The sequence below is a fragment of the Scyliorhinus torazame genome, chromosome 7 (assembly GCF_047496885.1).
Source record: "Scyliorhinus torazame isolate Kashiwa2021f chromosome 7, sScyTor2.1, whole genome shotgun sequence".
Taxonomy (NCBI): Eukaryota; Metazoa; Chordata; class Chondrichthyes; order Carcharhiniformes; family Scyliorhinidae; genus Scyliorhinus; species Scyliorhinus torazame.
In genome coordinates this window covers 112140375-112153834 of record NC_092713.1, presented here as the reverse complement: position 1 = coordinate 112153834, position 13460 = coordinate 112140375, and the positions used below count along the sequence as shown (strand labels likewise).

General features: G+C 46.1%; 1 protein-coding gene across 1 annotated transcript in view; it reads right to left on the bottom strand.

The window, feature by feature from the left end:
* Window positions 1-13460, bottom strand: part of edem3 (ER degradation enhancer, mannosidase alpha-like 3) — a 118223-nt gene that overhangs the window by 72839 nt on the left and 31924 nt on the right. Inside the window, exon 2 of the mRNA XM_072511271.1 lies at window positions 8675-8720. Coding sequence (XP_072367372.1) covers window positions 8675-8720 — 46 coding nt within the window. The remainder of the gene's footprint in view (window positions 1-8674; window positions 8721-13460) is intronic.

Below are 13460 nucleotides of genomic sequence, written 5' to 3'. Positions count from 1 at the left end.
GGCTTAGCCAGCGACATCCACATCCCTTAAATTAATTTTTTTAAGTTTTGGTTTCCAAAAAGGAAGGAAGGATAATCATTTATCCCCACGAATTCTAATGCGACAACTGCCTCGTCAAATAACAATGCAACAAAATGTTGATTCAACTCCAATCTTCTAACACAGACATACTATTTTGCAACTCAAAAGAGATCTCACTCATTCACCTGGAAGTGTAGGACAGACTGTCACACAGGTTCCAATGACATATCAACATTGCCAGACATTATCATTTCTGTACATGAGTAGTTAATCGCACTCATTTTGTAAAGGGTACATTTTGATTAGTTGCAATGTTCACATGCTTCCCTACCTGTTATGACACCCTGGGCTAGTGCACAGTCAATTCCAGCCTCCACGTGCCCCGGAGTCACAACACAAGTGAATTAAACCAATAATTCATACAGAAATATCCAATGTCTTTGGCCCTGGGCTGCCCAATAATTACAGTCACCAGGTTTGTAAACGGAAATACAATTACTTTTTATTTATAACATGAACTATAATGAAATATGCAGCAAATACAACTGGCTAACTACTGACTAATACCCATTTTCATTTGCCCCACCCTCTATATACACACGCAACAAACACAGAGGGGTGCTATAATGAAATATGCAGCAAATACAACTGGTTAACTACTGACTAGTACCCATTTTAACTTGCCCCACTCTCTCTCTCTCTCTCTATATATATATATATATATATATATATATACACACACACACGCACACGCGCGCACACACACACAGGAGGAAAGCGGTAAAAATCATAAGTGAAAGGAAAAAGAGTCTTTGTTTCAGATGAAGGCGGCATGTGGCAGAGTGGTTAGCACTATTGCCTCACAGCACCAGGACCCTGGTTGAATTCCGGCCTTGGTTCACTGTGTGTGTGGAGTTTGCACATTCTTCCCATGTCTGCTTGGTTTCCTCCCCCAGTCCAAAGAATGTGGTTCAGTGGATTGGCGTAAATTGCCCTTCAGTGTCCAAAGGTTTAGGTGGGGCTGCGGGGATAGGGTGGGGGCGTGGGCCTGAGTAAGGTGCTCTTTTGGAGGGTGGGTGCCCACTTGATGGGTCAAATGGCCTCCATCTGCACTGCAGTGATTCTATGATGTTTATTCAGCACATCTTTCTTCACAGCAAGCTTTCAGGTTTGTATCCTGGAATGGACTTCTCTGTAGATTCATTCATTCAGCTTCTCCGTAGATTAGAAATGCAGTACTCACAGCTTTTTTGGAGGTACCTTACTTCTCTTCAAACCCTGCTCTCAGCTTGCGGCTTGTATTCAGAGCTCTGTAGCTCCAGAAACACAGCACTCACAGATCTCGAGACAGATACCACTCACAGCAGGCCCCCTGCAGAGAAATTTAGTCGGTTCACATTAGCCTTTCCGGAGAGAGTTAGCAGAGCCTCGTCTCCTTGTTGCCAGGATCAAAACTGAAACCTTGGGACTCTTAAAAGCATTCCAGTGGGATAGGACACAATCACCACCTGTTACCGGGAAGGGCACAGGCTTTTGGGCCAATTCATTGGCCACCAGTCAATCAATCAATCCGAATCCCAACCCCATCTCTCTCACTGGTGCCGACAAGCCTGCAGTTCTTGGTTAAACCAGCACAGACTGGCAAAATGTTTCCCCCCACCCCGTAACCTTCATACTATTGCTTTAATTAAAGATACAGGCTGCTTGCCTTAAGCAGACCTGTCCATTACTCATCCATGGATCAAAAATGTAATGGCAAAATAAAAGAAGGGGAAATAAGGGTATAAACAGGAAGGACCCTTACGAATCCCTCTTGCTTATATTTTAAAAGCAAGCAGTTTAAAGAAATGAACTCTTCATTATCTCGGTTTACATTGCAACCTTTCGCAGCAGCATTATACATTAGAGTTAATGCAAACTGGAGCAGTATTTGCTCTGGATCCTGGTTTTCATCCGTTGCATCACTAGAATATTTAATGACCTGAACAAAGAACAAAGAACAAAGAAATGTACAGCACAGGAACAGGCCCTTCGGCCCTCCAAGCCCGTGCCGACCATACTGCCCGACTAAACTACAATCTTCTACACTTCCTGGGTCCGTATCCTTCTATTCCCATCCTATTCATATATTTGTCAAGATGCCCCTTAAATGTAGCTATCGTCCCTGCCTCCACTACCTCCTCCGGTAGTGAGTTCCAGGCACCCACTACCCTCTGCGTAAAAAACTTGCCTCGTACATCTACTCTAAACTTTGCCCCTCTCACCTTAAACCTATGCCCCCTAGTAATTGACCCCTCTACCCTGGGGAAAAGCCTCTGACTATCCACTCTGTCTATGCCCCTCATAATTTTGTATACCTCTATCAGGTCGCCCCTCAACCTCCTTCGTTCCAGTGAGAACAAACCGAGTTTATTCAATCGCTCCTCATAGCTTATGCCCTCCATACCAGGCAACATTCTGGTAAATCTCTTCTGCACCCTCTCTAAAGCCTCCACATCCTTCTGGTAGTGTGGCGACCAGAATTGAACACTATACTCCAAGTGTGGCCTAACTAAGGTTCTATACAGCTGCAACATGACTTGCCAATTCTTATACTCAATGCCCCGGCCAATGAAGGCAAGCATGCCGTATGCCTTCTTGACTACCTTCTCCACCTGTGTAGCCCCTTTCAGTGATCTGTGGACCTGTACTCCTAGATCTCTTTGACTTTCAATACTCTTGAGGGTTCTACCATTCACTGTATATTCCCTACCTGCATTAGCCCTTCCAAAATGCATTACCTCACATTTGTCCAGGTTAAACTCCATCTGCCATCTCTCCGCCCAAGTCTCCAGACAATCTAAATCCTGCTGTATCCTCAGACAGTCCTCATCGCTATCCGCAATTCCACCAACCTTTGTGTCGTCTGCAAACTTACTAATCAGACCAGTTACATTTTCCTCCAAATCATTTATATATACTACAAAGAGCAAAGGTCCCAGCACTGATCCCTGTGGAACACCACTGGTCACAGCCCTCCAATTAGAAAAGCATCCCTCCATTGCTACCCTCTGCCTTCTATGGCCTAGCCAGTTCTGTATCCACCTTGCCAGTTCACCCCTGATCCCGTGTGACTTCACCTTTTGTACTAGTCTACCATGAGGGACCTTGTCAAAGGCCTTACTGAAGTCCATATAGACAACATCTACTGCCCTACCTGCATCAATCATCTTAGTGACCTCCTCGAAAAACTCTATCAAGTTAGTGAGACACGACCTCCCCTTCACAAAACCGTGCTGCCTCTCACTAATACGTCCATTTGCTTCCAAATGGGAGTAGATCCTGTCTCGAAGAATTCTCTCCAGTAATTTCCCTACCACTGAAGTAAGGCTCACCGGCCTGTAGTTCCCGGGATTATCCCTGCCACCCTTCTTAAACAGAGGAACAACATTGGCTATTCTCCAGTCCTCCGGGACATCCCCTGAAGACAGCGAGGATCCAAAGATTTCTGTCAAGGCCTCAGCAATTTCCTCTCCAGCCTCCTTCAGTATTCTGGGGTAGATCCCATCCGGCCCTGGGGACTTATCTACCTTAATATTTTTTAAGACACCCAACACCTCGTCTTTTTGGATCACAATGTGACCCAGGCTATCTACACCCCCTTCTCCAGACTCAACATCTACCAATTCCTTCTCTTTGGTGAATACTGATGCAAAGTATTCATTTAGTACCTCGCCCATTTCCTCTGGCTCCACACATAGATTCCCTTGCCTATCCTTCAGTGGGCCAACCCTTTCCCTGGCTACCCTCTTACTTTTTATGTAAGTGTAAAAAGCCTTGGGATTTTCCTTAACCCTATTTGCCAATGCCTTTTCATGACCCCTTCTAGCCCTCCTGACTCCTTGCTTAAGTTCCTTCCTACTTTCCTTATATGCCACACAGGCTTCGTCTGTTCCCAGCCTTTTAGCCCTGACAAATGCCTCCTTTTTCTTTTTGACGAGGCCTACAATATCACTCGTCATCCAAGGTTCCCGAAAATTGCCGTATTTATCTTTCTTCCTCACAGGAACATGCCTGTCCTGTATTCCTTTCAACTGACACTTGAAAGCCTCCCACATGTCAGATGTTGATTTGCCCTCAAACATCCGCCCCCAATCTATGTTCTTCAGTTCCCGCCTAATATTGTTATAATTAGCCTTCCCCCAATTTAGCACATTCATCCTCGGACCACTCTTATCCTTGTCCACCAGTACTTTAAAACTTACTGAATTGTGGTCACTGTTACCGAAATGCTCCCCTACTGAAACATCTACCACCTGGCCGGGCTCATTCCCCAATACCAGGTCCAGTACCGCCCCTTCCCTAGTTGGACTGTTTACATATTGTTTTAAGAAGCCCTCCTGGATGCTCCTTACAAACTCTGCCCCGTCTAAGCCCCTGGCACTAAGTGAGTCCCAGTCAATATTGGGGAAGTTGAAGTCTCCCATCACCACAACCCTGTTGTTTTTACTCTTTTCCAAAATCTGTCTACCTATCTGCTCCTCTATCTCCCGCTGGCTGTTGGGAGGCCTGTAGTATACCCCCAACATTGTGACTGCACCCTTCTTATTCCTGATCTCTACCCATATAGCCTCACTGCCCTCTGAGGTGTCCTCTCGCTGTATAGCTGTGATACTCTCCTGAACAAGTAGCGCAACTCCGCCTCCCCTTTTACATCCCCCTCTATCCCGCCTGAAACATCTAAATCCTGGAACGTTGCCGTACGTGTAAATTGTCTTGTACCTCCCCACGTTGAACGTTTAGTTGGTACTTTGCATAGAATTTGTACACACTGGATTCCCAGCACAAGAGAGCTGCCAGAAAGTAAACAAAATTTAGCACTGGCACATCTTGCTGACAATCAGAATTATCAGTTAACTATAACCGGACAAATGCATTTTGGAAGGACTAACGCAGGTAGGGAATATACAGTGAATGGTAGAACCCTCAAGAGTATTGAAAGTCAAAGAGATCTAGGAGTACAGGTCCACAGGTACTGGGACAACAGGGGCAACACAGGTGGAGAAGGTAGTCAAGAAGGCATACGGCATGCTTGCCTTCATTGGCCGGGGCATTGAGCATAAGAATTGGCAAGTCATGTTGCAGCTGTATAGAACCTTAGTTAGGCCACACTTGGAGTATAGTGTTCAATTCTGGTCGCCACACTACCAGAAGGATGTGGAGGCTTTAGAGAGGGTGCAGAAGAGATTTACCAGAATGTTGCCTGGTATGGAGGGCATTAGCTATGAGGAGCGGTTGAATAAACTCGGTTTGTTCTCACTGGAACGAAGGAGGTTGAGGGGAGACCTGATAGAGGTATACAAAATTATGAGGGGCATAGACAGAGTGGATAGTCAGAGGCTTTTCCCCAGGGTAGAGGGGTCAATTACTAGGGGGCATAGGTTTAAGGTGAGAGGGGCAAGGTTTAGAGTAGATGTACGAGGCAAGTTTTTTACGCAGAGGGTAGTGGGTGCCTGGAACTCGCTACCGGAGGTGGTGGTGGAAGCAGGGAAGATAGTGACATTTAAGGGGCATCTTGACAAATACATGAATAGGATGGGAATAGAAGGATACGGACCCAGGAAGTGTAGAAGATTGTAGTTTAGTCGGGCAGCATGGTCGGCGCGGGCTTGGAGGGCCGAAGGGCCTGTTCCTGTGCTGTACATTTCTTTGTTCTTTGTTCTTATTCTGCTAGACAATACATTTCCCCTTAGTAGAGGAGTGAATAATCAGGGGGCATAGAGTTTCCCCTTAGTAGAGGGGTCAATAACCAGGGGGCATAGATTTAAGGTAAGGAGCAGAAGATTTAGAGGGGATTTGAGGAAGAACATTTTTCATCCAGAAGGTGGTGGGAATCTGGAACTCACTGCCTGAAAGGGCGGTAGAGGCAGGACCCCTCACAACATTTAAGAAGCATTTAGATGAGTAATTTAAATGCCAGCGCATACAAGGCTACGGACCAAGTGCTAGAAAATGGGATTAGAATAGATAGTGCTTGATGGCCGGCACAGACATGATGGGCTGTAGGGCCTCTTTCAGTGTTGTAAAACTTGATGACTCTATGATAAGTTAATGCCTTTGGCACTAAATATATCTACTGCTTTGTTTCAAAAGGAATTACATTTTTCAAATACTCTATTAGCCAGCTTTATGCAATGTTACCCAAAACTCACATTTAACCAAGTTTAACCTGAAGCAAAATATTTTAAATTGTACTTTACCAACAGAGGACGTTGTGAGCATTACAAATGTGTTAAAAGAGCTGGTGGCATCCTGTATCTGTTTGCTTATTAAAATTCATCTTTCTTTGTGCAAGTCAAGTGCCAAATACATTTTTATTTTTGCTCGACAAATATTTAAAAGTGATGTTTGCATTTGTATGACTCGCATATTTAAAAGTACAGTAAAAGCAAAAATATATTAACAAATTCCTTCTTTTGAATAAGCTAGCTGGGCACTTTTGGAGTTTAAAAAAAAAAAATGATTCAGAACATGGTGCCTTTTACAATAGTTTAAAATTCCTATTATAGAACTGTGACCTGTTCACCCAGTTGCTCATATCCTGCTTTACCAAGGTGTGACCCATGTGAGCTCAGTAACAAAGTCAAACATGGGAACTGAAGATTGAAATGACCACCCTGTCGCCTATCCATCACAGAACAAGCAGAGCTAATGGTGGAGTTCTGGCTGTTTGTTAACAGGGCAAGTACATGTTTGTCTTGTTCAAGTTTTATGATCATCCCAAAAACATAATAAAAACTACAGCAATAAAAAAAATAACATGGCTGAGAACTATAACGACAATGATGTAGGGAATGTGCTATCTGAACTTTCATATATGGCATGATTTCAGGAGAATCAAACTGAATAAAGCAATGGCTTTCTACTTTATGGATAGGGGTGGGATGTTTTTTCCATATTACATTTTCATCTTGGAAAAAATAACATTAATTCTTATTTTCAGGTCAAATGACATCTCTACCACTGAAAAGTCCTAATAACATCAATCAACATTGCACCAAAATATAATCGTTTCCACAATGATGCAAATCCACGTCAATCTATTCAATCAACAGCAGGCCCCCCCCCCCCCCCCCACTACTTTGCAAGATAGAAATAGCTAATTTTCATACAGTGATTTTCTACCCGAACGGAAATCAAGTAGCCATTTGATTATAACAGATTAAAAACAGCAAATGATTGCAACGTTACACATGCATTGCACCTGTGGGTGACACTGAAGGTCACATTGTGCAACGCTAATTATAATAGGGCTCAACTAATGTTACATAACAACCTCACTGCGCTGAATCGTTTGCTGTAGGCTGATGCAATAAATTATAAAGTAAAGGTTTATGCAGGCAGCATGGTGGTGCAGTGGTTACTGTCCGTGTGGAGTTTGCACATTCTCCCCGTGTTTGATTGGGTTTTGCTGCCACAACCGAAAGATGTGCAGGATAGGTGGATTGGCCACGCTAAATTGCCCCTTAATTGGAAAAAATGAATTGGATACTCCGGTTTCCTCCCACAAGTCCCGAAACACATGCTGGTTAGGTCAATTGGACATTTTGAACAGCATTTGCAATGTTAATGTAAGCCTACTTGTGATACGAATAAAGATTATTATTGCTACATTATCATAATATGCAATTGACCACAAATAACAAATTATAAAATTATGACCTTCCATACAGGCAGTGGGGACACATTTACTCATCAGTCTCTGACTCCACTGCCACACAAATTTGCTGAACCAGTTCAGTGCATCAGTATGCTGACCTTGGCTTGGATAGAAAATGCACAATCAATCCTGAACTAAAAAACTGGACATGATTAAACAAAGCATATTTCATACGTAACTTTTTTCCTCGTCTTTAATTAGTACTGTTCTATGTTATGTTATGTTAAAACCGTTTCCTAATAAATTAAAGCTTACAAATTCCAGAACATTAACATTTACTACTATAATTGCAGCAACAAGACTGCTGTGAAACTGCATTACTGGTTAGATAATGTAATTTCAGAGAGGAATGTTTTGAAATGTTTTACGGTTGGAAGCAGCAAGATATATGCACTCAAATCGCTGCTTAAGTTTCAACAGTGCCTTTCCCACTCTAAAATCTTTCATCCTTAGCTTGATAACTACTCGGCATTGATATCAGTGCAAATGTCTAACTCAGCAGTTCCCAACCTGACGCCCGTGGACCGAGCACTGCAGGTGGTCCTTGGAAAACAATACAATTAAGAGTACCTCATATGCATCATAATTGATGTTACATTATTATTCACAATATATTCACAATGTAATTTGCTCCATAAGCATCCATGCGTAATTTAATCCGCAATTTTTTTGTGACTATGCTTCATACTAGAAATAGCAGTGTTTTAATATCCATTGATATATAAGTTTGATTCTCGTCAGCCATAGGCTATGTAAAATATGTTTAAAACGGCTTGCGTATGTTGAGGTCTGCAAAAGCTTTTGATGACAATCTATGGTCAGCATAAAGGAAAAGGTTGGGAACCGCTAGCATAACTAGTACCCTTAAATGCAGCACTTTGATATGCTATCTAAAATATACAAATGCAATACAAATAAAAGGAATCTCAATAAGTAAGGATTGGTGCAACTTACCATGTAATTTTGATAAGCATGATCAAACATCTCTAGTACTTGATCCCTGTAAGTAAAAAAAAGTATCAAGTTCATGTTCAATTGTAAGGACACAATTACACTAAACATTTCACCCTATATTACAAGGGTCCACACTTTAAAAGTACTTCACTGTAAAGTGTTTTGACACATCTCATGGTTTGAAAAGCGCTATATAAATGCAGATCCTTCTTGTTACAATTACATCTGGCTGGGGCCACAACAGCTTTACAGTAAAGCAGGCAGGCCCCTTGTAGAAAATTCCTGAGAACAATTCAGTGGTTAAATACATATTTCCTAGTGCCCAAGCTTGTGCAATTTTAGGAGCATGTACACAAAGAGCAATTGTGAATAGATCAGTCTGCAACATTGGAGAATAATTTCAGTAAGGATCTGTCATTTGTGCCAAATTGCAACACAAAGCAAAAGCAGTGTCATTCAAAATGTTTTAGAACAGTTGAAGCAGCTATAAATAAATGGTTGCCCATTGAGCCAACTAAACATTTAAACCATGCCAAATCATTTCCACGTACCAAATTGCAACATGGAGAGAAATTACCACCGATTTTTATTCGGTTACCAGATAGGATTTTGTCCTTTCGTAGGCAGCAGGAGAAAAAGGCGAGAACTTCAGCTCACTTCAAATTTGGTGCTAAGTGCAATCCTGCTTTTCACCAAGAACCGAAGAGAATTTAATTTCAATCAAAGAAAATTTGTGCTAGTTACTTGTGTGAACTACTAAACATGCAATGACACATATACTTCAATTATATGCAAAAAGGAAAAGACTGCAAAATAATGTGCCACTTTTGAGTCATCAGAAAAGTCACTTTAGAATCCTTTCTCCTACTCCCACACAAACCAAAGATTTCTTGATATTTTTACTCTAATCTGCCAGAGGGCAAATCCCCCATGTTGGTTTCAGCAAAGTGTGGTAAACACCACTAGTGGTATATTGTATGTATTACGGCACTGCCCTTTTATTACAGGTACGATGCTCTGCCCAGCAGGCGGCGTATAAAAGTGTGTGCTCTCCTGCGCTGCAGCCATTCTGGTTCCAGCTACAGGAGGCACAACATCGTGTTCAATAAAGCCTCGATTGTTCCACCATTCTAGTCTCGTGGTGATTGACGGCACATCAATTTATTGAACAAGATTTTAAAAGATGGATTTCCTCATTAATCCTGATCGCCTGCAGCTGAGCCCTCACGCAGCCAACACCACGTCCACCTTCGACCACTGGCTCGCCTGTTTCGAAGGCTACCTCAGAGCAGCCACCGAAGAACCCTCGGACTCGCAGAAGCTCCAAGTCCTCTACTCACGGGTGAGCCCTGACATTTTTCCCCTCATCCGGGATGCGCCCACCTACTCCGAAGCGGTGACGCTCCTGAAGGCACATTACGTTAAACCGGTGAATCAAATGTACGGCAGGCATCTCCTGGCCACGATACAGCAACTCCCCGGAGAGACTCTGGAAGATTTCTTACAGGCCCTACAGATCCTCGGTAGGAACTGTGACTGCCAGGCAGTTTCTGCAGTCCAACACACTGAACTTTTAATTAGAGATGCTTATGTCACGTGCATGAAGTCTACTTACGTCTGCCAGCGACTATTAAGAACAAAGAACAAAGAAATGTACAGCACAGGAACAGGCCCTTCGGCCCTCCAAGCCCGTGCCGACCATACTGCCCGACTAAACTACAATCTTCTACACTTCCTGGGTCCGTATCCTTCTATTCCCATCCTATTCATATATTTGTCAAGATGCCCCTTAAATGTCCCTATCGTCCCTGCCTCCACTACCTCCTCCGGTAGTGAGTTCCAGGCACCCACTACCCTCTGCGTAAAAAACTTGCCTCGTACATCTACTCTAAACTTTGCCCCTCTCACCTTAAACCTATGCCCCCTAGTAATTGACCCCTCTACCCTGGGGAAAAGCCTCTGACTATCCACTCTGTCTATGCCCCTCATAATTTTGTATACCTCTATCAGGTCGCCCCTCAACCTCCTTCGTTCCAGTGAGAACAAACCGAGTTTATTCAATCGCTCCTCATAGCTTATGCCCTCCATACCAGGCAACATTCTGGTAAATCTCTTCTGCACCCTCTCTAAAGCCTCCACATCCTTCTGGTAGTGTGGCGTACCCCCTATTGGAAGGGGGTACGCTCGATCTCGATCTAGGCAGCTTGCTAATTCATTAGAAGTGGTCTCCCGTAACCTGCAGTCCTACACCTCTGACCGCGCGGCACCCTCGTGGGCCCCACCAGCTGCCGACTCCAGCTCACCGCAAGCCTGCGCCGCGTGGCAGCCAGCCAACTCTGGGGGGCCCCAAGTGTTATTTTTGTGGACAAAGTAAACACCCCAGGCAGCGCTGCCCGGTGCGGAGCACGACCTGTTTCGGGTGTGGGAAGAAAGGGCACTTTGTTTCAGTTTGCCAGGCCCGGCATTTCTACATCCCCACGTGCGACCCAGGGGCGCCGCCATCTTCCGCTCCACAAGACACGTGCGGCCCATGGGTTTCGCCATCTTTGATATGCCCGCCATGTGCGCCCCGTGGGCGGCGCCATCTTCGGCGCCATTTTGGACCACTCCTCAGGACCCCTGCTCGTCTGGCCGATCGCCGCCTACTGCTACCTCCGCCACCGCTGATCAGCCCAGGACCTCCCAGCATCTTCCGCAGCTCGCCTCCATCACCGTGGATCAGTTTTGGCCCTGCAACCTCGCGACCGCTACGACGACGGTGAAGATCAAAGGGCACGAGACGACCTGCCTCTTTGACTCCGGAGCACAGAGAGTTTCATCCACCCCACTACGGTAAGGCGCTGCTCCCTCCTGGCACACCCCGTCACCCAGAAAATCTCCCTGGCCTCCGGATCCCATTCCGTTGAAATCCGGGGGCACTGTATCGCGACCCTCACCGTCCAGGGCGTAGAGTTCAGCAACTTCCGGCTCTACATCCACCCCCACCTCTGCGCTGCCCTGTTGCTCGGCCTGGATTTTCAGTGCCATCTCCAAAGCCTGACTTTGAAATTCGGCGGACCCCTGCCCCCCTCACCTTCTGCGGCCTCACGCCTCTGAAGGTCGATCCATCTTCCCGGTTTGTGAACCTCACCCCGGAGAGCAAACCCGTCGGCACTAGGAGCAGACAGTACAGTGCCCAGGAGAGGACATTCATCAGGTCGGAGGTCCAACGGCTTCTGCGGGAGGGGATCATCGAGGCCAGCAACAGCCCCTATCAAATAGTGGTAGTGAAAACTGGGGAGAAGCACAGGATGGTCATTGACTACAGTGAAACCATCAATCGGTACACGCAGCTCGACGCGTACCCCCTCCCACGCATATCTGACATGGTCAATCAGATTGCGCAGTATTGAGTCTTTTCCACAGTAGATTTGAAGTCCGCCTACCACCAGCTCCCCATCCGCCCGGAGGACTGCCAATACAGTGCGTTCGAAGCAGATGGCCACCTCTATCACTTCCTTAGGGTTCCCTTCGGCGTCATCAATGGGGTCTCGGTCTTCCAGCGAGAGATGGACCGAATGGTTGACCGTACGGGCTGCGGGCCACCTACCGTACCTAGATAACGTCACCATCTGCGGCCACGATCAGCAGGATCATGACGCAAACCTTCAAAAATTCCTCCATACCACCAAACTCTTTAACCTCACCTACAATAAGGAGAAATGCGTGATCCGCACCAACCGCTTAGCCATCCTTGGCTATGTAGTGGAAAATAGAGTCCTAGGGCCCGACCCCGACCGCATGCGCCCCCTCCTGGAACTCCCTCTCCCCCACTGCCCCAAGGCCCTGAAACGTTGCCTGGGGTTTTTCCTCATATCACGCCCAGTGGGTCCCTAATTATGCAGACAAGGCCCGCCCACTCATCACGTCCACAGTTTTTCCCCTGACGGCTGAGGCCCGCCAGGCCTTCAACCACACCAAGGCGGACATCTCCATGGCCACGATGCACGGGGTTGTCGAGTCCCTCCCCTTCCAAGTGGAGAGCGATGCAACGGACGTGGCTCTGGCCGCCACCCTCAACCAGGCGGGCAGGCCTGTGGCTTTCTTTTCCCGCACCCTCCATGCCTCCGAAATTCGGCACTCCTCTGTCGAGAAGGAGGCCCAAGCCATTGTGGAAACTGTGCGGCGTTGGAGGTATTACCTGGCCAGCAGGAGATTCACTCTCCTCACTGACCAACGGTCGGTTGCCTTCATGGTTAATAATACACAGAGGGGCAAGATCAAAAATAACAAGATCTTGAGGTGGAGGATCGAGCTCTCCAGCTATAACTAGGAGATCTTGTATCGCCCGTGAAGCTCAATGAGCCCCCAGATGCCCTATCCCACGGTACATGTGCCAGTGCACAGGTAGACCGATTCCGGGCTCTCCACTATGACCTCTGCCAGCCGGGGGGTCACCCGATTCATCCATTTTGTCAAGGCCCGCAACCTGCCCTACTCCATTGAGGAGGTCAGAACCATCAACAGAGACTGCCAAGTCTGCGCAGAGTGCAAGCCGCACTTCTACCGGCCAGATAGAGCACACCTGGTGAAGGCCTCCCATCCCTTTGAACACCTCAGCATGGACTTCAAAGGGTCCCTCCCCTCCACTGACCGCAACGTGTACTTCCTCAACGTTATTGATAAGTACTCCCGGTTCCCCTTCGCCATCCCATGCCCCGACATGACTTCTGCCACGGTAATTAAAGATGCACAGCATCTTCACTCTGTTCGGTTTCCCCACCTACATCCACAGTAATCAGGGATC